General features: G+C 42.3%; 1 protein-coding gene across 1 annotated transcript; it reads right to left on the bottom strand.

Annotated features, from left to right (window-relative positions):
- Positions 1-956: 956 nt before the first annotated feature.
- Positions 957-26560, bottom strand: LOC136491849 (cellulose synthase-like protein H2). Its single transcript, XM_066488067.1, has 9 exons — positions 26279-26560; positions 26151-26156; positions 25356-25497; positions 24951-25021; positions 8187-8291; positions 7881-8001; positions 7591-7784; positions 1399-1749; positions 957-1292 (listed from the first exon to the last, which is right to left on the bottom strand). Exons 1-9 carry the CDS (start codon positions 26558-26560, stop codon positions 957-959), a joined length of 1608 nt encoding a protein of 535 aa, XP_066344164.1.
- Positions 26561-27591: the final 1031 nt, after the last annotated feature.

Here is a 27591-nt window from a genome sequence, read left to right as displayed (position 1 = left end):
AAACACTTTGTTAGCGTTTGGTTCGGTCCCATGTAACATAATCCATTTATGCTGTTAAATGTTTGGTTTAAATCGTGTTTTTAAGGGTATGGTTTAAATCGTGTTTGTTTCTGTGTCCGTCACAATCACATCCCGTGTAATAATCAGATATCATAGTATACAAAACGGATACCCCTCGCATCCTTGCGTAATCAGGTAGCACGGGACCGGATAGTCCAACACGACACCCCGCACCCATCGTCTTCAATTCGTCGTTTCCTTCTCAGCTCGAGAGGCGTTTCATGGCGACCCCCGTCCATAGCGCCACAGTCCGTCCGTCCCTCCCACACCCCGTCTTCGTAGCCACTCATCACGAGCGCACAGAGGAAGCCCACGCACCCAGCAAGGACGGCGATAGCGAGGCTCTAGTGCCCCGTTTGTCTCCAAGGACGTGCAGATCTGCGGTGGCTGGTGGTGCCGATCACGATCTTACAGCTCTACAGGGCTTAGTGCTTCTGTTGCTCAGTGCCAGACTGCTGGGAGCTCCCGCACCGGCCGGACAGCTTGCCACCAGGCAGCTTTTGATTTTTCGTTTACGTTACTAAAGAAAGGTACTGGAGGAATCATCACACACATGTCGTGAGAGTATCTTTCATATATATAGTCATGTACAGGGAGAATACAACGGTCGTAAAAGTGAAGTACAATTTGTGGTACAAGAATCTAGACTATGCAATTATCCTAATATCCGCCCGTAGTCGTAGCAGTAGGGATCACGAAATCGCCTTTGGAAGTGCATCTCAGCCCATAAGTGGGTTTTGACGTATTGATGACAATATAATTAAGGATCTAATGAGATTTGTACGTGTTTCCTAGATGATTAATTGATTCCCGTCACCAGGGGCGGATCCAGGATAAGCTCCTCGAGGAGGCTAAATAATAAAGATTAAGGCTAGAGTTAAAAAAATAATAATGATTTAGAGGTTAATAATGCTCAGCATCGTGAGCTCTGTCGGCGGGACGAACACCGGCGACGAATCAAAGGTGAACCGCCCCGGGTCGGCGTCGTCGTCCGCGCCGCCGTCGGACTGCTCCTTGCGTGTCACCTCGAACACCGTCTCCGACAGGCCCAGCGTCTTGAGGACCACGGTGAGGACCGCGAGCAGCCAGGCGGACGACGACACGATCTGCTGCATCCTGTGGTTGTTCCACCAGGCGCGCACCGACAGCCGGCAGTCCGTGTACTCGCCCAGGTTGTACGCGTTGTACGCCAGGAACATCGCCAGCGGGATGACGAAACCCGGCTCTGACGCCTGCATCATAATTCACAATTCACAACAAGATGAGAATTCCAGGGAAGGCTTCACCAGAAATAAATTGTACATTGTACTGATGGTAGAAAGATCGATTTTACCGTACCTTTGGCAGGAAGGAGTGGTTTGCGATGATGCAGTAAGGTCCGAGCAACGCGTAGCACAGCTCAAAGGGTGCCCTGATGGCCCACACGTCGATGACTAGGTAGGCGACGCACTGCCGGAAATCGAGGTGCTTGAACGCGGCGAGAAGGAATGGGTTATGGCGGCTGAGGAGTATCTCCAGCACGCCCGTGGCCCACCTCTTGTACTGGGTGAGGCTGCCCGGTCCGCCGGTGGGCGCGCCGCCGAGGAATGCCGGCGGGTCGGGGTCCAACAACGCCGTCCTCCAGCCGGCGCCGTGGATTCGCTGCCCGGTCAGGATGTCCTCGGTCATCGCCCCGTACACCCAGCCAACCTGCAATGGAAAGAACATGCATGTATGACCACGCTGTTGCAGCAAAACCTACAAGAAGATGCTGTGAAGTGAAGGACATCAGTAGTAGAATGTATGGATACCTCCGTTAGATTGATCTCAATCCTAAACTGGGCTCAACGGCTCTGTTAGGCCTTTGATCCGCTTCCTGATCGGGGGCGTCCAGCCCACTATGGCTGGAGGACCCCTGTCACACTGCGCAATAAATAGAGGTGGGAGCCGGCGGCTTAAGTCACGAGGTTCGCCTGAGCTGAGCTCCCCACCGACAGTTAAACCCTAATCCGATCAGAGAGGGGCGCAGCCAGTGATAGGAAGCCACCAGCCGCGCTGCCCGCTCCATCGATGTCGACGTCTTCATCGCCCTCTTCACCAACCGTCGCTGCCCGTGCGCAGACTACACCAACGAACGTGATGGCGTCCTCTGAATCCTCCCCCTCTGCGGTGTCAGGTTCGACAGCCCTTGTCCATCATCTCTGTGTCCATGTCTCTCAGTCTAGAACGTGCCCTAGGTTTTGGTTCATTCAATAAAAACTAGTCCCTCTGATCGACACCTAGATCGATCTTATGAATTCAACAATGGTATCAGAGTCGGTTTGCTAGGTGTAGATCACGGCAGGGTCTAGAATCATACTAGAAAAGAAAAGAATTAAATTAGATCCCGTCGGATCTGAGCAGACTAGGGTTTTCCCTAACCCTAACCCTAACTGGGTGAAAGAAAGAAGGGAAGGAGGGCTCGGCTTCAAGTCTAAACCGAACCCTAAACCCGCAATCAACTGGGGAAGAAGAATAGTGCCCATTCCAAAACCCTAACCCTAATTTTTGACCCCATCCCTAATCGGTTGAATCCGAGCACACAAACAGAGAAGCAAATCCGAAGGGGAAGGGGAGGCCTACCTCGCCGCTGTGTAGCGCTACTGCCTCGTCGGCGCGCGGGGAAAAGAAGGCCAAGCCGGGGGCGCTGCTCGCCGGGCTCTGGCCAAAGGGGCGCCGCAGCTAGGCCGCTCGACAGCGGCACACTCACCCGCTAGGGAGCGCGCTTGCCAGCAAGGGGGGCGGCGATGGCGCCGAGTCGTCTGCTCGCTCATGCTCGCTCTCGCTCGGGCTCCACGTGACTGAGAGAGAGAAGGGGAGGAGTAGAATGGGAGTTAGGGTTTCGGCCGACGTAGCCGGTCGGGCCTTTTTTGTTCGGGCGAGACGGCCGAGCGACCGTCGGATGTGATCAGACGACTCAGATCGAGCACGCCGTTTCATGGCCCAGGTAGGCACGCGCGGCCGTGGCACTTTGCTGGCCCAGGCCCACGTTGCGGCCTGGGTCCGGCCGGGCGCCGCGCAGAGGTGGTGGGCCGAGCCGAATTGCCAGCTTCGGGCCTAGTAACTGTAAAGAGGGAGCCCAATTTTCCTTTTTTCTTTTTCAGTAAAATTGAAAAATGGAAAATGGCTCAAAAGAAATCAGAAAAACGAATTTTCCTGTGGGTAAAATTCAAGAAAATGAGTTTATTTTTTCCGCTATGTATTTAAAGTTGTTATTTTTATTATTAAATTCGAACCAACGGGAGAATTTAATTTTAAAAAATGGATATGTTTTTAGTTGATTATAATATTGTTATTATTCTAACCAGCGTTGATTAATGACAATATTATGATATTATTTATGAGTTTTGTCATGTATTAATTCTATTTCTGCCCAACGGTGATGTAGAATTAGTGTAGAGGACAATTATATGTTTTAATTTTGACCAACGTTAGAACTAAGGTATGCAATTGTTATTATTATGTTTATGTTCTCACTCCATATGAATTGTGTTTTCAGGCGGATACAACTTAATGGGTTGTATCAAAGAGATCCCCACTCTCAAAGGTGATAACTACATAGAGTAAAAGAAAAAGATTGACCTGGTCTTCATATTGGCTGAGGTAGACTGGGTAGTCACCTCACTGTGTCCTACTGAGCCTGTGGCACCGGTGAGGGAGACAAACGAGGCTGATACCGCTTGGGCAACAAGAGAGAGGGATTTTGCATCCCAAATGATGTCCTATGACCTTAAGCATAGAAAGTGGGTCACTGCCAACAAAAAATATTTAGCTATGATAAAGAACACGATTGAGCCTGCAATTATGGGCTCAATCCCAGAGTGTGTCACCGTCACCGAGTACCTCGATAGAATAAAGAGTCAGTTCACTGGCTCTTCAAAGACATATACTACCCAGCTGATAAAGCAGTTGGTAACAGAGATGTACTCTAGAAATGGTGGCATAAGAGAGCACATACTAAGGATGAGCAATTTGACATCTAAGCTAAAACCAATAGATCTGGCTCTCAAGGAAAAGTTCCTTATCCATCTGATTTTTGCTTCCTTGCCAAAGGAGTTTGACACTTTTATTGTCAACTACAATATATAGCCCGAGAAGTGGAACATGGAGAGGCTCATGGCTATGTGTGTGCAAGAGGAGAGAATAAAAGCTGCCAATGGTGGCACTATCAATTATTTGAAAGACAACAAGAAAAAGAATACTAATTCTAACTCCTCAAAGCCAAAGGGAAAGGGTCCCATGCTACATCAGCCTCAGTAGAATAAGTTCACAGTAGAGAAAGACCAGTGTCTCTATTGCAAGAAGATGGAACATTATAAGAAAGATTGTCCCGACTACTTAAAGATGATCATGGTAAAGAAAGGTGAGAACATTATTATGTTCATAAATGAATCCCTGTATGTACAGTATTCGAAATCTACTTGGTGGATTGACTTAGGTGCAACTATTCATGTTGCTAATTCCTTACAGGGATTCCATTTGACGAGGACTACGCAAAGAAGTGAAAGACACGTTAAAGTTGCAAATGGAGTCCGAGCAGATGTTGAAGTCGTTGGCGATCTTTCTCTAGATCTTGCTGATGGCTTCACACTTTTACTTAGAGATGTTCTTTATGTTCCCTCTCTACAGAGAAACCTGATTAGTGTTTTATGCTTGGACAATAATGGATATGATTGCTATTTTGGAAATGGCAAATGTAAGATAACATTTAATAATGCATGTGTTCGTCTTGCTATCTTACAAAATGAGCTTTATTTGTTATCACTACGTGATGATGTGAATGTTGTATGCGATAATGGAAACGTTGTATGCGACAATGAGAATGTATCCTCGTTAGAAAACAAAAGAGAGCTCATGATGCGTTGTTGAAATTATGACACTGTCGTTTAGGCCATATTTCGAGGGGGAGAATAGAAAGACTAGTTGAGAATGATATTCTTCCTCCATTAGAGCTCTTAGATTTAGAACAATGCAGATAATGCATAAAAGGAAAGTATGTAAAGAAAATTAAGAAAGATGTCAAACGAAGCACAGAAATGTTATAGATTATTCACACAGACATTTGTGGTCCGTTTCCTGTAAAGAGTGTGGATGGTTATGATTCGTTCATAACATTCACAGATGATTACTCCCATTATGGCTACATTTATCCAATCAAAGAAAGAACTGAAGCATTGGATAAATTTAAGATATTTAAGGCAGAAGTTGAAAACCAACACAACTTAAAGATTAAGATAATCAGGTCCGACTATGGGGGGAGTACTATGGTCGGCATACCCCATATGGCCAAGTTCCTGAACCTTTTGCAAGGTTCTTATAGGAGAATGGCATTGTAGCCCAGTATTCTACACCGGGCGAACCTCAGCAGAATGGAGTAGCTGAAAGACACAATCGTACCCTAATGGATATGGTGTGTAGTATAATAAGTTACTCCACCTTACCGTTGAGCCTATGAATGGAGACGTTAAAAACCGCCATTCAAATTCTCAATAGAGTACCAAGTAAGTCGATGCCCAAAACACCGTATGAGTTGTGGACAGGAAGAGTACCGTCACTAAACCACTTACATATGTGGGGGAGTCCTGCTAAGGCTAAAGTATTTAACCTAAATATTGAGAATCTAGATCCCAAAATAGTAAGTTGTCATTTCATTGGCTATCCAGAAAAGTCAAAAGGTTTTTATTTCTACTGTCCAGACAGATATACAAAGTTTGTGGAAACGAGACACGCTGTCTTCCTAGAGGATGAAATGATGAGGGGGAGCATGGTAGCTCGAGAAATTAACCTTGAAGAGAAGCGGGTGTATGCGCCCACTCCAATGATTGATGAGTCATTTTTCTCACTACCTATAGTCGCTGCACCAAAAGTGCAAGATACTATGGTGCTAGCACATGTTATTATTCTGCATGTGGCAACAATGAATGACGATGATGAACATATTCTTCAGGATCCTGTAGAACCTATTGCCACACATAAGGGGGAGCAACAACAGCCTCAAACAGAAGATGTGCCAAATGTGGAGGCCCCTAGAAGGTCTCAAAGAGTTAGAAAATCAGCTATTCCTGCTGACTATGAAGTATACAACACTGAAAAATTTCAAATAGGGGATGATCCCAACTCATTTGAAGAAACCATGAGAAGTGATCATTCATCAAAGTGGCTTGAGGCCGTGGAAGATGAAATGAAATCAATGAATGCCAATAAAGTTTGGAACTTAGAAATAATTTCTAAAGAAGCCAAAAAAGTAGGGTGTAAATAGGTCTACAAAACAGTAGGTTGTAAACAATAGGTAGTAAAGAAAGTCTTGTGTTATTTGCAAGGAACAAAAGGCCTCGTGATGACGTATAGAAGATCAGATTCACTCCATATAGTGGGATATTCAGATTCTGATTATGCGGGAGATGATAGAAAATCCACGTCTGGATATGTATTCATTCTCACAGAAGGAGCTATTTAATGGAAAAGCTCAAAGGAAACTGTCACTGCATCGTCTACAATGTATACCGAGTTTGTAGCGTGTTATGAGGCAATGGGGCAGGTGAACTGGCTAAAGAAGTTCATACCCGGTTTGAAGGTGGTTGACGACATCTATAGACCACTTAAGTTATACTGTAATAATAATCCGACAGTACAGTATGCTCACAACAATAAGTCAAATGGTGCTGCCAAACACATTGATATAAAGTATTACGTTGTGAAAGGTAAAGTTCGGGATCATGTCATAAGTCTTGAGCATATAAGTACCGAAAAGATGCTCGCAGATCCGCTTACAAAAGGCTTACCACCCAACGTGTTCAGAGAACATATAGCCGACATGTGTTTAAGGGAAAACCTATAATTCCTGGACAAAAGAAGGCCTAAAGTTAAGTATCTATTTCAGAACAGAGTGGTGTGTTGTAGCTGTTAAATCTATCGGCAATTGACCGTGACGATAAAACATGCTTTACGCGCTAATCTGTAATGGAATGAACAAAAGTAAATGATATGAAATTGAAAGATGGTAGGAGATCAAGTGGGAGATTGTTAGATTGATCTCAATCCCAAATTAGGCCCAATGGCCCAATTGAGTCTTTGATTCACGCCCTGATTAGGGGCGCCCAGCCCACTATGGCTGGAGGGTCCCTGTCACACTACACAATAAATAAAGGTAGGGGCCAGCGGCTCAAGTCACGAGGTTCGCCTGAGCCGAGCTCCCCACCGACACCTAAACCCTAATCCAATCAGAGAGGGGCACAGCCACTGACGGGTAGCCACCAGCTGCGTCGCCCGCTCCATCGACGTCGACGTCTTCATCGCCCTCTTCACCGACCGTCGCTGCCCATGCGCAGACTACACCGACGAACATGATGGTGTCCTCTGAACCCTCCCCCTCTGCGGTGTCAGGTTCGACAGCCCTTGTCCATCCTTTCTGTGTTCATATCTCTCAGTCTAAAACGTGTCCTAGTTTTGGTTCATTCAATAGCGAGTAGTCCCTCTGATCGACACCTAGATCGATCCTATGAATTCAACAACCTCCTGACCCCATCTCGTGCCAGCCTCGTAGGTGCAGGCCGAAACTTGTTTCGCCACTTCGACGCGACTCGTTAAGTCGTCTGCCACCACCATTGGCGCCTTGAACATGTCCCCAGAAATGATGCTCCTCGGCGACTCGATCAGTTCTTTCGAGCTGCCAAACTTCTTCTGCAGCTCCTTGTAAGATGGTGAATCTGCCAGAGTATGTAGTAGTTAAATGCGTGGAACTGAATCAGAATACACCGGGGAGCAGTCATGGTTTTCGACAGGTTTTCCCCCCAGATTTTCACCTTTGATGCCGATGGTGGTGGTGTAGTCTGGTGGCACGCCGTAGATGACTTTCCTACGGTGAAAGCACCCTGTCCCGCCGTAAAATATGCCTTGAAGTCCGGCAACTCCAAGCCCAACTTTCTACGTAAGCTCACAGCACAGACGACAAAATTGTGGATATAGATAAGCTAATAACGTCAATCGCTTGTTGTTTTGAGTAGTACTTATATATATAATAATAACAAACACTACAGTGTTACTCTTAGTGATCGAGTACTACTACACATCATATGATAATGATAGTGTGATCTGTACGACTGTAGTACCTCGTATATAACCTGCATCTGGTTGCCGAGAGGATCGTCCTTGAGGCCGCCGTAGAACTTCTGCGGCGCCTGAACGAAGCCGCTGTGGAGTTCGTCGCCATAGATCTTGTTTAGGAGTAATGGAGTACTAATGAATTTGGTTTTGTCGAGGAAGACTTGATTTTCATCGAGATGCGCCAAGCGTGCATAATTAAATTTACAAATGAAGGAGATTGGAGCTCTGAACTTGTGCCAAAAAAAAAAAAAGATTGATCAACTTGTGCTTGGAATAAGGTCCTGGGATACATTAATTTACAATTTGATTAGGGCTCACTGCACAAGGTGGTAGTATCAAATATGCCAACCACCAAAACTTGTATCTAAAAACTACAACTTGTCTGCCCACTTGTACAACATGATCAAGGTCATTAAATTAGGAATAACCGACACTATGAGGCCTTGGGGACCTATATTATTTGACAATGTTAAAAGTAGTTAGACTAAGTTTGTTAATGGAAAGACACAAGCTAAGTCAAATTGTAACAGTCATTAGTTGTCTTTTTATTTGTCTATAAAGAATTTATTATTATTTTTTGTGCTATATTTCTTTTGTTCCAGTTTTGTATATTGATATTCTTTAGCTTTTGTATTTGGATTTTTTTTAGCCTTCCGAGTATCTATTGCTTTGTCCTTTTATGTGATTTTATTTTAATCTAAAGGTTCGAAGACTCAAATATATTGGAATTGTTTTCAATAATTGTTTTTGTCAATATTGAAAAAAAACATGCAATAATTTTATAAGATATGTTCCACAATTTAGGAAACTCTTTGCTTGACAGATTGAACTTTTCTGAAATCCGTAATTGAAGGGATTACATAGGGAGTATTTGATTAACTAAAAAGACGAAAGAAAATCGAACGAATACTGAGGCTTACAAGTTAGAACCACTATTTTTTTGAGTGCAAGTTAGAACCACTATTATTATATAGTTAATTATAAACAAAACTAGGTAACCCAGCCATGGCGCATGGTTTTCCAAGTACCAATCCCTCACTTGATGAGCCGTAATGGGCCGCACAAAAACTGCGAGAGCACCTTAATGCTCGCATGAACAAACCCCAGCAGGTTCCCTAACGTATACAGCAGTAGAAGTTTGTTGTAGAGCCTACTCCTAAACCAGATCTACAGTAGACATCAAGTCGTGGACTCGTGGTCCTATGTTGTTTACAAGGACTTTTTTCATGTAAGATGTGTGTTTTTTTTCTGGTCCTCTGTCGGGGAATCTAACCATGAGGCCATGTGTGTCTAGTCAGAAATAATGAATTTGGTTTGTTGAGGAAGGCTTGACTTACATCGAGATCTGGTTTAGGGCGTGCCCAACGGCGGGCTAAATCATCAGCACTTAATCTATTTTATACCACGTGGATGACAGAGGAGGCATGCTCGCAAGGACTTCAACAACTTTAATGCTCGGACGGACGAGAGAGAGTAACCACTTGTATTTTTTTTTTCTTTTTAGGTCCTGTTTGGTTTCTACGTACCCTCCTAAAATTTCTATCACATCGAATGCTTAGACACATGCATTGAGTATTAAATATAGATTAATTACGAAACTAATTACATAACTTACGACTAATTTACGAGACGAATCTTTTAAGCCTAATTAGTCCATAATTTGACAACATGGTGCTACAGTAAACATGTGCTAATGATAGATTAATTAGGCTTAAAAAAATTGTCTCGCAAATTAGCCTCCATCTATGTAATTGGTTTTGTAATTAATCTACATTTAATACTCTTTATTAATATCTAAACATTTGATGTGACATGAATTTTAGGAGCGACTAAAGAACCAAACACCTCCTTATACTCCTTTAGCTTAGGAGTGTACTTCATCCGTACTCAAAAAATAAAGTCGTTTTAAACAGCGACACGGTCTTCAAAGTATTACTTAGACTCCTTGATTTTATAAAAATATTTATCAAAAAGTGATATATGTATATTTTTATGAAAATATTTTTCAAGACAAATCTATTTATATGGTTTTCACATTTCTAAACTCAACAACTTAAAAGTTATTCATGATTTATATTTCTAATGTTTGACTCAAGCCTTATCTAAAACGGCTTTATTTTTTAGTACGAAAAGTTGGCTTTGTTGTGGACGACTTGACTTGCATCGAGATGCGCCAGGCGTGCATGATTCAAAAAAAGTAGATTGGATCTCTGAACTTGTGCCAAAAAAAATTGATCAACTTGTGCTTGGAGTAAGGCCCTGACATATTAATTTACAGTTCGATTAGGGCTCACTGCACAAGAAGGTGGTATCGAGTATGCCAACCACTTTAACTTGTATCTAAAAATTATGATTTGTCTGCCACTTGTACAACTTGATCGAGGTTATTAAATTAGGAATAACTGACGCTATGACGCCTTTGGGGTCCTATATTATTTGGCATTGTTATAAGAAGTTAGACCGAGATTGTTAAATAAAGATGTGAAAAGCCACAAGCTAAGAAACAACATTACTCCTAAACTTCAGGTTCAGGACTCAGGAGGCACCTCAAACCTCATCACTCATCAGAAAGTCTGAACTTGCTGTATGCTTTCTACTGGTCTGCCGTTAGACCGAAGACGTACTGATGATGTAAGTACCAGGACATTCATGGCCCCGGCCTTGAAGTGGTGGTGCTGTGTGGAGCTCCGTAAAAAAGGCACATATCCATCACCTCACTAAGACTTCTGTTGCATAGACAGATAGATGCAGATGAAACCGAAGACAGTCATTTTTTTATGAAAGCTGTAAACAAATCTGTTCGTGATGGCATATCAAGCCATAATAAAGCTTTCTTGGACACATTCCCAACACCATGAAAGAGGTATTTCATGGGTTCCCAGTTGATCAGATTGTGCCGGCTTATTACAACATTCCACATCCATCAACTCAAAGGACTAGTCAAGCCGGTACCAGCCATCAAGAAGCAGCGCCAACTGGTAATGATGATGTCCAGGTAGTTTAGAGTTCATCTGAGCAAGATCAATGTGTTACTACGAATCAGACACAGTATAATCCTGGATCATCAGTACAGCATGTGCAACAGCCGGCGGGGCAAGGTCCGAACCAGATGATTAATTTTGGCACATCAGGCCACATGCTGTCGCCAGCTTAAAAAATAGCACCATCAATTCAAAGAATCCATAGAGATATAGATCCTCATGTTCATAATAAGAGACTTTAAGCAGCAAACCAGCAAAGGACCCAGCAGATAGAAATTCCACAGGGGTATCATTATGGCATAGATTATAACATCTTTAACATGATTCTGAATCTAGGGTATCAAGGCACACGGGATTTCAATCCACAGACGGGTCAACAGGTGCAGAGAAATCTAAATTCAAGTGCTGATGAGTTGTTGCTGAGAGTGACCGATATGATGAAGAATCAGTTCGATCTGAAGCTGAAAGGGCTGACCTTCTCGTACAAACGCCCATATCCAGAATGGTATGATTTGATCGCTTTTTCTATAAATTATAGGCTCCTAGAGTTTGCTAAGTTCACTGGCCAAGATAGCACAAGCACCATTGAATATGTCAGTCGGTATCTTACATAGTTGGGCGAAGCATCCGTTGAAGAGGTCCATCGAGTTCGTTTCTTCTCCTTGTCCCTGTCAGGGCCAGTCTTCACTTGGTTTTCATCACTGCCAGTTAACTTCATTGCCAATTGGGTTGACCTAGAGAAGAAGTTTCATACATATTTTTATACTGGGATAGGAGAAAAGAAGATTACCGATTTAACAACTATAAGGCAGAAAAGAAGATCATCGATTTGACAACTAGAAGTTTCTTCAGAGGTTTTGAGAAACTAGAAATTTGTGCTTCTCGTTAAACTTGGCTAATGATCAGTTAGCTGCTTTGGCCATTCAAGGAATGTTGCCAACATGGAAAGAGAAGCTGCTAGGATAAGAGTTTGATAACTTAGGTCAATTGGCTCAACGAGTGGCAGCGCTCAATAGCCAATTCCAGAGTATGCGCAAAGATACCCGATTCCAGAAAAGCACCACAATGGCTGAAGTTTATAATCCATATTCAGTCGATGACAGCTACGAAGACGATGAGGAAGAAGAGGTTGCCACGTCCGAATGAAATTGGAGCAAAAAGACAGTAATGGTGCCAAATCCTTAGGGAAGAGGAGTCGATGAGAGCTATGACTTTGACGTCACAAAATTAGACAAGCTCTTCGATTTCTTACTCGAGAAGGGACATATCAAGTTGCCCGATAATCATGTTATGTTGCCCCCTGATCAGTTGAAAAATAAGAAGTTCTGCAAGTTTCACAAGGCTACATCTCATTCTACTAATGAATGCAGAGTTTTCCGGCAGCATATACAGAGGGCTATTTAGCAAGGGAGGCTCAAATTTGATACGCCTCAGAAGATAAAAGTTGATGATAATCCGTTCCCAGGAGATCAAAATATGGTCGATGCTAGGCTGCTCAAAGGAAAGACTAAGGTCTTGACATAAACCATATCAAGAGAAACTAGAACAGTCGATCCTGAGATGCAGATATCGGTAGACGAATACAGAGAAATTAAAAGGCATCGCGACAAGCAAAAGAGCCGATATGAGCAGGGAGAAACGTCAAAAAATGGGGCGATAAAGCCACGGGTTACATCTTGAATTTTGTTGAATAAGTGGCAGCGACAGAAGGAAAAAGGATTATCAGCGTTGGTTAGAAGAGCAAGAATACCGGCGTCAACAGGAAGAAGAAAGGTATGAAAGAAAACAAGTCGAATCACATTGGAATTGTCCTTTCTTTAGACATTGCTGGAACAAAGGTTTGAAGTTGCCTACTAGAAATAACTGTCCAGAATGCAACGAGCAATATTGGGAGTTCAGGCAATCTCAGGCCAATCGCCGGTCTATCCATGCTCAAGATGAGTATCATCATGATAACATGGATCGGCGCTTAAAAAATAGAAGTGTTCATGATCGGCTTGGAAAGCGAGTTGTTGATCAAAACTGGGCTGATTATGAAGAGAAGAGTAATGAAGAGGAATGTGTTTGGCAGGAAGGCCAATGGTGTCTAGGAGGTTTGACAAAAAGTCAGAAAAGAAGGGTGCAACGCCTAAGGAATAAAGAGTTAGAACAGGCTCAGGCATCCGGTAAACCTCATGTGTGGCGTGCTAAGCAAACAACCGATAGAAGGCAACCATCGACTAATATTCAAATGGCTTTCCTTTTGCCATCATAATTTAGAGCTCCAGCAGATCAAGAAGTCTACTCAGATTTTGATGAATCGGAGTATGATGAGATAGTCGCCAAGTTGACAATTATACAACAAGCTATATTTGATAAACCAGTCAAGCATCGGCACTTAAAGGCTTTATATGTAAAATGTTTTATTGATGGGAAGCCAATGAATAAGATATTGGTGGATGGAGGTGCTTCCATCAATCTTATGCCTTACACCACTTTTCGTAAACTTGGCAAGGGACTAGGAGATCTGATTGAGACTGACATGATGCTTAAAGACTTTGGAGGTAATACATCTAAAACCCAGGGAGCAATGAACATCGAACTGACAATTAGGAGTAAGACTCTACCCACCATGTTCTTCGTCATTGATGGAAAAGGGTCATACAGTTTACTCCTTGGTCGTGACTAGATTCATGCAAACTGTTGTGTACCATCAACCATGCATCAATGTTTAATTCAATGTCATGGAGATGATATTGAGATGGTTCGCGCTAATGAGTCTGTGAGTATCGCAATAGCCGATCCAGTCTTTTGGGAGCTAGAAGATTTCGAATGCTTTTCTGGCATGTTATGGGAAGGAGGCTTCATTAGAATCAATAATGAAAGTCAACAGCCGATCTAAGCAGACGGCTTTGAAAAATTGTTTTAATAGATAATCCAATAGATGGTACAGATGGCAAACTAGGACATGGCTTCACGTCAGCCGATGAATTAGAAGAGGTGGATATTGGTTCTGGAGATAGGCCTAGGCCGATGTATGTAAGTGCCAAGTTGGATCCCGAGTATAAGCAAGAGTTAGTAAGTTTATTAAAGAAATTTAAAGATTGTTTTGCTCAGGAGTATTATGAGATGCTCGGTCTAGATCGATCGATTGTTGAGCATCAATTGCCAATCAAACCTGGATATCGACCGTTTAAACAAGCTCCGAGGAGATTCAACCCAAACGTGCTTAGTGATAAAAAAAGAGACTGAAAGGTTACTGGAAGCAAAGTTTATCAGACCGTGCCGATATGCAGAGTGGATATCGAATGTCGTCCTTGTGTAAAAGAAGACTGAAAAGTTAAGAGTTTGCATCGATTTTAGAGATCTAAACAAGGCCACACCCATGGATGGTTATCCGATGCCGATAGCCAATATGTTGGTAGACGCAGCAGTCGGACACAAGGTTATTAGCTTCATGGATGGCAATGCAGGATATAATCAATTTTTCATGGCTAAGGAATATATAGCAAAAACCGCTTTCAGGTGCCCTGGCGCAATTAGTTTATTGGAGTGGGTTGTAATGACCTTTGGTCTGAAGAATGCCGATGTAAGTTATTAGAGGGCGATGAATTATATTTTTGATAAGTTGATCGGTAGGATTGTTGAAATCTACATTGATGATGTGATGATTAAATCCAAGGGGTACAAAGAACATCTAGCTGATTTGCGGGAGACCCTGGAATGCACAAGAAAACATGGTCTGAAGATGAATCCTAATAAGTGTGCTTTTGGAGTATTAGCTGGACAATTCTTGGGTTTCATGGTCCACGAGAGAGGAATCAAAGTTGGTCAAAAGAGTGTAAAAGCAATTGATGAGGCAGTACCCCCGATTACTAAAACAGAGTTACAATCTTTACTTGGTAAGATTAATTTTATTAGGAGATTTATTTCAAATTTGTCAGGAAAGTTCTACCGTTTTCTCCCTTGTTAAAATTGAAAAATGATCAAGAATTTAAGTAGGGTGACTTACAACAAAAGGCATTGGAGGAGATAAAAGAATATATGAAATGTCCACCTGTACTGGTCCCTCCTTAGCAAGGTAAACCTTTTAAGTTGTACATATCGGTTAATGAGAAAACAATTGGATTGGCCTTGATGCAAGAGTTCGAAGGAAAAGAGCGAGTTGTTTTCTATCTAAGTAGAAGACTCCTGGATCCAGAGACAAGATATTCTCCCACCAAAAAGTTATGCTTGTGCTTATATTTCTCTTGCACTAAGTTGCAACACTACTTATTATCAGCCGAGTGTATGGTTGTTTCCAAGGCTAATGTGGTCAAGCACATGTTATCAATGCCAATACTGAATGGGAGAATGGGGAAGTGGATTCTCGTGTTATCGGAATTTGACTTGAGGTATGAATCGGCTAAAGCAGTCAAAGGGCGGGTAATGGCCGATTTAGTTACCCAGCATCATAAGCCAATTGTTGGCTATGTGGAGCCAGTTCCATGGGCGTTGTTCTTTGATGGGTCATCATGGAAGCAAGGTGGTGGCATTGGCATTGCTATTATTTCACGTCGGGGGGCAAGTTTCGAGTTTGCCTTTCCAACTGAACCGATGATTACCAACAACCAAGTAGAATATGAGACTATTCTTAAGGGACTTCAACTTCTTCATGAAGTAAAGGCCAAAGCAATTGAAATATTTGGAGATTCACAGTTGATTATTAATCAGTTGATCGGCCTATATGAGTGCAAAGAAGATACTCTGTGGCGATATTATGATGAGTGCCAAAGGTTGCTTAAGGAATTTCCTCGTGTTACTTTTCAACATATTTTGAGAGCACAGAATCAAGAGGCCAATCGTTTAGCCCAAAGTGCTTTAGGTTATCGAGTGTTTCAAGAAGTCTTGTGTAATGAAACCTCAAATAGTGATTGGAGATTTGAAATAGCCGACTACCTTAGGAATCCATCACAGAAAGTTACCAGAAAGCTAAGGTACAAATCGACTAAGTATGTTTTACTAGATGATCAGTTATACTATAAAATAGTCGATGGGGTATTGCTCAAATGCTTAAATCAAGAGGAAGCTAAGTTGTTGATGGGTAAGGTGCATGAAGGGATATGTGGAGCTCATCAATCGGCTTATAAGATAAAATGGGTTATTCGTAGAACTGGATATTTCTGGCCAACAATATTGGAAGACTGTTTTAAGTATTACAAGGGGTGCCAGGATTGTCAACATTTTGGTAATGTCTAGAAATCACCTGCATCGGCTATGAACCCAATAATTAAACCATGGCCGTTTCGAGGTTAGGGAATTGATTTAATTGGCTAGATATTTCCACCCTCGAGCAAAGGACATAAGTTCATATTGGTAGCAACAGATTACTTCACTAAGTGGGTTGAGGCGATTCCTTTGAAGACGGTAACCTCAAAGAACATGGTTGATTTCGTCAAGGAGCATATTGTGTATTATTTTGGGATTCCTCAAACTATTACTATCAATCAAGGGACCATGTTCACATTAGAAGAGTTTGGGGAGGTTGCTACCAGTATGGGAATTAAGTTGGTAAATTCTTCTTCTTACTATGCTCAGGCTAATGGCTAGGCGGAAGCGTCCAATTAGATTATGATTATGCTAATCAAGAAAAAGATTTGAGGAACAACCAAGGAAGTGACATTCAATGCTTTGTGAAGCACTATGGGCATATAGGATGGCCTGCCATGGATCGATTAAAATGTCACCTTATGAACTCGTGTATGGCCATAATGTAGTCCTTCCTTGGGAAGTTCTAACTAGATTGAGGCGTGTTACGTTGCAAAATAATTTATCAGCCAAAGTCTACAAGAATCTTATGATACATGACTTAGAGGACTTGAGTTACCATCGACTACGTGCTCTTGAGAATATCAAGGCCAATAAACTGAGGGTTGCAAAATATTACAATAAAAAGGTCAAGAGCAAGCAATTTTCTGAAGGAGACTTGGTCTAGAAAGTGAAATTGTTGATTGGGTCAAAAGACAGCAAGTTCGGCAAATGGTCACCTAATTGGGAAGGACCTTATTGGATTAAACATTGTGCGCTTGGCAATGCTTATATTCTGGAAACGCTAAAAGGAGAGGAAGAACTTAGCAGAGCAATTAATGGGAAATATCTAAAGAAATATTATCCTAGCGTTTGGATTAATACTTGACAGCCGATTTGTTTGGTTGACGGCTCTAATAGACGATACCAGAAGGGTATCGCCTTCAGTACAAAAATAAACACGAAGGTGTAGAAGCCGGTACGATATGTATCGCCTATAAGAACAAAGCAGACACGGATAGATTGATGCATGGAATTTGAAGTACAAAGCGAAAGAAAAATCGCTTAAGATGAAGAAATTGTTTGCTGATATCACCTATTACAAACTACCGGCCGAAAAATAGTTTGTTTACTATATCATCGACCTAGGAAGTAAGGGCTACAGAGTTGGCGGCATCGAAGAAATCCTCGACCAGGCGCTCGTGAACCCCAGGGTGTGCCACAGCTAGAAAACCGCGGGGAAGAAATTGAAGCTTGTGGCCAGAACAAACTTGCATAGCGGCCAACGCCATGGCAGCACCATGACGAACTCCATGCAGAGCGACCTCCCTGACACGGTTTGGGACGTCATGTAGGAGAACCACCGGAATGGCGCCTCTTGCTGTTCTCCATAACCTCGAACCTATGAGAAAGCAGAATTGCCCAAAAGATGCGGAGGGTTTGAGACAAAGCAAGTTGTTTTTTGATCCACAACCGTGGTTCATATATATAGCCTGGGGAGGTTAGAAGATAGACTTCACCAGGGTTATGGAATTAAAGTCAGATATGAAAACGGATAGGCACTCCAGAGATTCGGGGACGGATCACGAAGGGATAATAGATTCAGACTTATTGCTTCCCATAATTACAAAATATTATGGGATAGATATGAAAGGTTTACATTGACCAACGATCAACCCACCAAGGCTTCTTTGGATTGAAGAGAGTTCAGATCCCCACGAGGCTGCAAATCATCATGAACCGAGTCACATTGGCCCATCGATAAAGTTACATCAGGAGAAGGGAAAGGCCGCCTACTTAATAGTTGCCCAATTGATTTCTCGGTGACTGGGAAATAATGGGAAAGAAAGCCACCTACCAAAGATGCCCATTTCTCAGTGGCTGGAAAAACTATGGGGAAGAAGTCTATGGTTTTCCCAACAGGCATTTGATGAAGCGGACAAGGGGAAGGTGTCCACACATTTTAGCCCTTGCAAACACTAGAATAGCTCTACCATCATGGAGAGAAGACTCAGGTGATATCACAAGAATTCTTCTAACCACAGTGGTTGATCCTCTTGCTCGACAAGGTGCAAAGATGGGCGACACAATCACCCTATGCACAAGAATTCTTCTAATTGCTCAAGATCTTCATAGCAAAGACCATGGAGGGTCCGGTGGAGCCAAAGGCACTCGAGAAAGTAGACAGAAGAGAAACATAGCTGAGTTGTTGAATTGCTCTCACCAGAGGCGGGTAGACATTTTATAGTCGGCCTAGAAAGATGGATCCAAGCACCCGTGAAGCAATGATGCTCTCACAAAAGTTTTGAAGCATAGGCTCATAAGCTAGCAAAGATGGTGACAAATAGTAGACCCCAGATCAAGATTCTCTACACGTGACTGTGGACCTATTGGGGGTATAGATACGATAATTTTGGAATAAAATTACTTTTATCCCAAAATTGAGGGGCATGTGTTTACACCAAAATTTGGAAGGAGAATTATAGGAACTCGAAAGCTCCCAAGATCAAGTCATCAAGGAATCGATTGCATAAATGTTGGTATCAGCTGATTCGATTGCAGTACTGGAATCGGCTCTCTTCAGATAGCGCCAGCAGATAACGATAAAAGCTACGATCGGCGTCAAGAAAAAACATATTGGACTCTACAAAAAGGTAAAGCTTAGGGTCCAAGTTATCTTAAATTAAGAATATTTTCTCTTAGGCCAGAATTGTAATGAGTCATGCTCAAGTAGGATTCAATTTTAGATTCTAGGTATAAATACTAAACCCTGGCTATTGTAAAGGACAACAATCAATCAAATACAAGTCATTTACTTTTTTCGGCTCTGATCACCCCTTAGGAGTAGGAGTAGAGTAGATCTCAGCGAGTTCTTCAGCGAGCAGGGTTGCATCGGTCTGGCCGACCTCTGGCTCATCTGTAAGTACCGTCATGGCTTATACTTCTATTCATACGGCTGCATCGATCTGGTCGACCTCCACTGCGACTCTGGTATAAGCTAGTTATCGACTCTTGTCTAGTTCAAGTACGACTGCATCGATCTGGTCGACCTCCACTGCTCAAACTAGATTAAGGTCAAGTTATTGGCTCTATCTAAGGGTGGTGTTCTTTGGATAGATTCATTAAGTTATCGATATTGCTTATTGCTTTCATTATTTATTTAATTATAGCAATATCACTTTGCCCGATTGGGATTGATCTAGATCGGCTTTATATCCTGTTTAACCTATCGTTTATTAATCTAAACTGATCTAATCTGTACCTGAAATGATGAGTTATGTTTTATCAGCTGTTTTATGTCAATCTCGATTGTGCATAGTGTGCGGTTAAGGCATGTCGGGTCTTGAATAGATCTATCGGCTAACGAAAACCATTTCATGGCTCATTATCATGGTCTGTGTGATTCTACCTCACAACCCACTGTTAGCACCGTAGAGCGGGGACCGCTATTTGGTAGATCTGTTCCTAATAGGGCATGACCTCAACTGTGCGCTATGCCTGAATCGGTTGTTTTACCCGATATTGAGTGCTTTTCACACATATAGTTCATGCCACGAGACCATCGAAGTAAGGGAAGGTTGAAAGATATGTTGGCCCCATGATCTTATTATTGTATTATGGCCTGCATGATTCTGCCTCATGCCCAACTGATATTAGTAATAAGTTAGGGTCATTGAATCTATTGTTTCTATGTCCTGCATGATTCTGCCTCATGCCCCACTGGTCATAGCGATAGATGAGATCTAATATGTTCATTAGATTTATCTCTATTAAATGGTTAAATGATGATGAACTATTACTAAATATAAAAAGGGATTCGATTACTTACAGTCATTGGCTTAGCATAAACTGATTAGTGTTGATATCCTATTGCCATTGACTAATATTCATCTAAATAACGATATTCATCCTGAATGATAACCGATTTTTCTTCCATAATTCCATGAGCTTTAACTGGTTTATTCTTATGAGTATGCTAGAATCGGCTATTTAGTCGATCTCTTTCCACATCGGCTCTCAGAGCCGCACATTCGGAACTATCTAGCAAAGCCGACATGTTTCTCCTTAAATTACTGATTATTTTTTTCTCCTTGTCAATTGTAGGGTCAAATTGACTAGCATATCTCAGGAGGAGTACGCAGGATCGATCATCCCTGCGTTGAAGCCAGGTGGATCTCCAGCTCCATCGAGTAGACCCTTCTGGCTTGCTCGTGTGCCAGGCACGAGACATGTTTTCGTGCCGACAGAAAGCGAAAGCACAGTGCAAAAGGAAAGAGTGCCGATAAGAAGAGGTGGAAGAAAATGTCAATCCTATGGGAACTGCCTTACTAGAAAGACATAGCGGTCCACCACAACATCGATCTCATTCACGTGAAAACAAATTCTATGGGAGTTTGCTTGGGGCACTCATGAATGACAAATGGAAAACCAAGGACCATGCAAAAGAAAGAGCTGACCTAGAGGAATTGGACATAAGGCCCAAGCTCCATCCTGATGGTACCAGTGCCTAGCCACCTCTATCTACCATAAACTTGACCCAAGAAGAGAAGCAGGAATTGTGCAACTTCTTTCATAGTGTCAAACTTCCCTCTGGATATGCAGCCAACATCCGAAAGCTTGTGCCTATAAGAGAAAACAAGATGCTTCCCATGAAGGCTCATGATTGCGATGTCATGCTCACAATGATGCTTGCAGTTGGTATCTAGAACATATTGCTAGAAAAAACCCAAATGGCAATCATGAGCCTCTACTCCTTCTTTAATGCAATCTCTCAGAAGGTCATTGATGAACAATCACTAGAAGATCTTGAAAAGAACATGATTGAGTTGATGTGTCTCCTTGAGGCTTACTTGCCACCAACTTTCTTTGACATATCCGTCCATCTCATTGTACATTTGGTCAAGCAGATCAGGTATCTTGGATCGATGTTCCTCCACCACATGTATCCATATGTGAGGTTTATGAGCACTCTGAATAGGAGTGCCAAGAGTCAGGTCCATCCTGAGGGAAGCATGGCGTAGTGCTATTCTACTGAGGAGGTGGTCGACTGGTGCCTTGGTTACATGGACCCCACCAATCCAATTGACATCTCCAAGTCTCACCATGAGGGAAGGTTAGCGGGTAGAGGGTGTGTTGGGGAGAAGCACATTACTCCAGGGAGAGATGCCTATGAATGAGCCCACTTTCTAGTGTTGCAGCACATAGCAGAGGTGGAACCTTACATCGAAGAGTATATGGAGATGTTGAGGCAACAAAACCCGCACTGGGGCAAAGCTTGGTTAGTGAGGGCACATATGAGTGGGTTCAACATCTAGTTCAGAGATTGACTTGCCAGTTCAACCTCTTGCACAGATGAAAGGCTTCAAAAGCTAGTAAAGGGGCCTTTCTTCACAGTCACAACCTATCAAGGCTATGACATAAATGGATATACCTTTTACACCATTGATCAAGACAAGAAGAGTGTGTACTAGAACAGTGTTGTTCGTGTAGATGCATTTGATAGCAAGATGCAAAAGACAGCGTACTATGGTTAGATTGAAGAGATATGGGAACTCTTGTATGTAGGCTTCAAGGTGCCCATTTTTCGGTGTCTATGGGTTTAGGGAAGTCAGGGTGTCATGAAAGACACTTATGGCTTCACTATGGTTGAACTCGACCAAGTTGGGTACAAGGACGAGCCATTTGTAGTCGCAAGTTAGGTTTCCCAAGTCTTCTATGTGCGTGACACTAGAAACAAGAAACGACAAGTGGTTCTCCCTAGGAAAATGCGGGTTGTCAGACTTGAAAATCCAGTGGACGAGGAGGAGTTCAATCAATCTAATGAAGTGCCTCCATTGGATACTTCCATCCTCCCTATGATTTTGGTGAGCGAGCTAACTCCATACCTAAGAGATGGCCGTAAAGAGGTTGCCTTCGTGGCAAAAAAGTCAACGAAAATGGCAAGTACGCAAAAAAGATGCTCATGTGAGTTTTTGAACAATGTGCGATCTCATTTTTTAGTTAACAATATATATCTGTCATCGCTCTTACTTACAATGTGATGTCACTTTCAGGAATTTAGGAAGGGATTCTGGCTAATGAGAGAAGTTCATGTCATTAGGGATGTGATGAGGACATGACACCCATGCATATGACCATGTTTGGTGTATGGTATGGAGGGGTAGGAGGCCAGCAAGGGTGTCCAAGTCAAGGAGGTCCGAGGCTAATTCGGTTCGAGTCCCCGAGGTAGAGGCCCAAAGCAACTCAAGTTCGAGTCTGTCTCGGGTTCTAGGACTAGTCTGCCTTAAATTGGTCACCCAGGATGCATCCAGACTCTATTTTCGATGATCCACATATGGATGGAAAGCTAATTGGATAAGGAAGCCAACCCAATTGGTTTCACGTCCAAAGACCTTCAGAACTAACAAGAATATTTGAAATAATTCAGCATCCAGAATCTGCCAGGGCGCTGCAACACCGTCTTTTGGTCTGTTGGACCATGTATCGTGTTTGGGCCCATTAGGGGGCGCGTCCAATGGGGGTGATGCCCAAGACTCTATAAATAGCAGCCGTTGCTCTCCTTAGGGTTTGGGGTTTTGTTTAGTTCTTGATTTCCTCATGAAACAAACATCATTTTGCTACAACTGTGCCGCCAAGGCTGCTTACTGTGAACCAGGGCCCCAGTTCTTGATCTTGTTCGCCTGTGGGGATTAGTCCTTTCGAATAAAGACTTAAACTCTTTCTCGTTATCTTAAGCCTCATATTTATTTGCAATTTCAGATTGCGTTCATCCTGTTCTTGCTTGTGTTCTCGATTCACTTGCAGGACAGCCTTCTCGGCGAGGTCAATCGCGTTCACGTGGTTGATAACCAACGGAGCAGTGGTGTAATGGTTGCGGGGGTCCAAATCAATCTTGGTTCAAAGCCTAGACCGTGAACGTCGAGTCTCCACCAATCGACGCTATCATATCTTTCGAAAGATCGGGCCTAGTCTACATTAAGTGGTATCAGAGCCCTTATTGCCCGTTAGGTATACCTTTGTTTCCCCCTTTAGATTGTTACTGTTTTTGCATTACCTATAGTCCACAAAAAGCAAAAAAATATACATCATCACATATTCCCTACCCTATAGCCTCATTGTGCCGTGCAATTTCGTATCTGTTTCGTGTTGTTGAGTTTGTGCCCTAGGTCAAGTTCTTGTTGCTGGTTTTAGATCATTTTTTAGTCCAGTTTGTGTTTTCTCCTTTGTTTTTCATCATAATCCGTGAACATCTCCAAGTCTTGTTGGGTTTCCTTTGTATTCATCAAACCTTAGTCCATGTCATCTTATTTGTTACATTTGTCTTCACTATTTCCATCAAATCCTTGCTGCCGTGACCAATTTTGCGCACATTGTTCCCGTTTTGTCCTCTAATTCAGAGTCCGTTCTTAAAACTGGTCTAGTTTTCGCATACGAACTCGGATTTCGACGTTCCATATATCAAAATCAATCAGAAATTTTTTTTGGATCCGTCCATCCCCAGATTTGCTGGGGTCAGAGATTTTTATTTTGATTAAAAAGTGGTCACAAGATCCTCTTTTCATGGTCACAAGGTCTTTGTCGATTTCGAGCACGTCTTCTGGAAATTCCACAGGCCACGTCTTTCACTTGTTTAAGCTCATATTTTCTGTGGTTACTTCTTTTGTGCTCCTAAGTGAAGAAAAAATATCAAAAAATAAAAAGAAAAAGTCAAAGAATCCCAAAAAAACAATGACAACCCAAAAATAGAGAAAAAAGGGTAAAAGTGGAACAATATCTAGAGGAGCACATAGAGAGCGCCATTTGAGCTGTATTTGCGTGTGTTGATTTCTACCTTGTTCCTAATCATATTCTTGCTACTCACATCACTTGATACATCTGGTACTTGGAACATGAGTAGGCCAGCAACTAAGACAAGTACTTGGGATACTTATTCAGCTTTGCTATTCAGTTGCGAATTTTGCTATTCCTTGCTACTATATTGTGCCTGTCCAAGTTCCACTTTCTTCTAACCAAGTACAGGTTCGCCTTGCAACTGTTACACTCAAGCTACAACGGTATCACAGTCACCAACGGATTGCACCGCCTGTTGCTTTGGTAAGAACACTTGTAAGACCATGGTAAGACGCTTGAGAGTTGAGTGCCTTGTTTTTCCTTATCCACAACCTAAGTAGTTGGTAGGGATAATACTTTTGTGTTGTCTTTTGCTATCTTCTAACAATGATAGGTTGTTCGTATCCACCAATCGACGCTATCATACCTTTCGGAAGATCAGGCCTAGTCTACATCAGGATGTAAATTGTAGAATGAGAGATGTAAATTATACTAGATAAGTTCATGTCATCTAGTCTAGGATGTTAAGCCCACAACTCCTTGTAATGTGTATGGTACCATGTGGATGTATGCTGAAATTTGCTTATCAAGACACAAATATATAGCTAATTAACATGTAGGTGTCCATACATATCCCAGCAGCATCCATTCACTGCTATGGTCATAACAGCAACACACATAACATATATATACATAGATAGCTCTCTTCTCCTCCTTCTTAGCCAGCATCTTCTTCAACTCATGAGCATCCAGTACATGAGCATCTAGTAAGCACACAACACATACGTGAATTAAACCAGCAGCATCCAGTGGCTGCTATGGTCATCACAGCAACACAAATATGCACCACATATAACATATATATACATAGATAGCTAATTAATTTAAGGTGTCCATACATGATCATCATTCAGCACATAGATGAACCGATGTCCATACAACATATATCACCACACAATACATATATTAGCTAAGTTAATTAGGTAACTTAAGGTCATCACTATTTCAATGGCATGATCACTTTGGCTTCTTAGCTAGGACGTCGTCCACCTCCTTGGTTAGGCCCTCCAACTTCTGAGACAGCCACCAGCTAGGCACCCATGGTGTCCACCATCTCTTTAGCAAGTCCCTTCTCCTCCTTCTCAGCTAGCATCTTCTTCAACTCTTGTGTGTCCATAGCTTGATTGTTCAGCAACTCCTTGATGTCGTCAAGCGTCCAGTGAATATCCAAGAGCCTTTCCTGTAATGGTTTCAAAACCACTGCCTACATGGCCTCATGCATGGTAGCTAGAGGGACCACAAAAGATGGAGACTACATATATGCATAGAAATAGTTATTAAACAGTAAATTCTCGACAATGCTATTTTTTGAACTAAGATAACTGAAGCCTAAACTATTTTCTGAGTAAACATGAAACACTGATAACTTTGATCAAATCCTCAAGTACAGTGACAATTGACTCAAGCAAGTTCACTTATCAACCAAACACGATTCTAGGTCCACCAAACACATTTCCAGCCCCACAATGACCATGGGAGCATCACTCAAAACCAGCAACTAGGGATGAAAATGGTACGGATATTTTCCGACCGTATTCGAAACCAAATCCGTTTAGAGGGGTTGAGATCTGTCCGTATCCGAGTCCAGATATCCAACATCCGATACCGTATCCGTATCCAAATACTCAAATCGCATATTTATTATGTCGATATCCAATCGTATCCTATTCGACTTAGTTGACACTATCCATATTCGAATCCGAATCCGGACAGAAATATGAAAACAAATGTAATATCGGTGATATTCGTCCGTATCCAATCCATTTTCATCCCTACCAGCATCCAGTAATTCCTCACCAAAATGCAGGAAACATATGCCAAACACTAACTTACAGTTAACTGAAACAAATTCAAACAAATTTAAACACAAACATAGGCATATATATACAAAGGCTATCTGATGAGATGTCCACATCTAGCACGACCACTGGCTCCTCCATCTTCATGGCCTTCCTCCTCACCTCCGCCAGCTTCACCGCCGCTGACCTCACTGCCGGTGAGGAAGAGGGCCCCGCCGCCAAGGAAGAGTGGATGCCCTTGTTCTTCAATGCCACTGATGAGGCGGGCATGGCCTTCTTCCCAGAAGCCATCCCATACCTCTTCTTGAACCCCGGTGGGCGCACCGGGACATCCTCCACCTCCACCTTCACCGCCACTAGAGTCGAGGGTGCGGCTATGGAGGAAGGGGCAAACTGCCTAGTCCCTGCGTCCCTTCGGCAGTGGCGCCTCTCAAGCCTTGTCATCTCCAAGGGAGGCGGTGGCGGAGAGGAGGCGAGAGGTGTGGAGTGCGGCAGTGGTGAGTGAGGCAAATGTATGGAGGCACAGAGCATGGAGTGTGAGGGTGGCGAAGTGTGCGAGGCAATGTGATGGGGTGGCAGCAATTATTTTATTTTGAGGGTAGCAGTAGTTATATGGAAGGGACGGTGCCGGTTCGGATCTGAATATGAAGGGAAGCAGTAGTACAGACACACCTTGACTACACGCGTTGGAAGTTACAACTACTCCAGACGCGCCTTAAATACATGCATCTGTAGTAATTAATTATTGATGACGCGTGTTTCCAACACATGCGTGCAATAGTTAAATTGATAATTTCAAACTCAAATCTTCGAATACAATTTTAGTGCAATAAATGATCTAATATAGAAATGTTGTAAACATAAAAGTTATAGAACTTTTATTTTGTAAAACTTTTCATGTGACTTTATTTGTACAATTCAAAATTTGAATTTCAAAAAATGGGAAGTTCAAACAAGATTTTCAAACACCAAATAATGTTAGATGAAAAAGTCATGAACATAAAAGTTGTATATCTCAACAAGATCTACAACTTTTATTTTGGAAAACTTTTCATGTGAGTCTGTTTGAACCATTCAAAATTTGAATATAAAAAAAGGCAAATTCAAACAACATTCTGAAACACCAAATGAATTCATATGAAAAAGTCATGAACATGAAAGTTGGACAACTCATCAAGATATACAACTTTTATTTTGGTCAATTCTTCATCTGAGAAAGTGAGAGTAACATTGTTCATAAATTTTACATATCTCTCATATGGTTTCATAAACTATAAGAGAGATATGTAGATTTTATGAACATTGTTACTATCATTTTCTCAGATGAAGAAATGACCAAAATAAAAGTTGAAGATCTTGATTAGTTCTACAACTTTGTTGTTGATAACTTTTTCAGCTGAAACCATTTATTGCTTCAAAATGTTGTTTGAAGTTGCCATTTCTTGAAATTCAAAATTTGAATTGATAAAACATAG

Source organism: Miscanthus floridulus, chromosome 11 (genome assembly GCF_019320115.1).
Source record: "Miscanthus floridulus cultivar M001 chromosome 11, ASM1932011v1, whole genome shotgun sequence".
NCBI classification, from domain to species: Eukaryota; Viridiplantae; Streptophyta; class Magnoliopsida; order Poales; family Poaceae; genus Miscanthus; species Miscanthus floridulus.
Note: the sequence above shows the minus strand (reverse complement) of the source record. Positions and strands in the feature narration are given on the sequence as shown.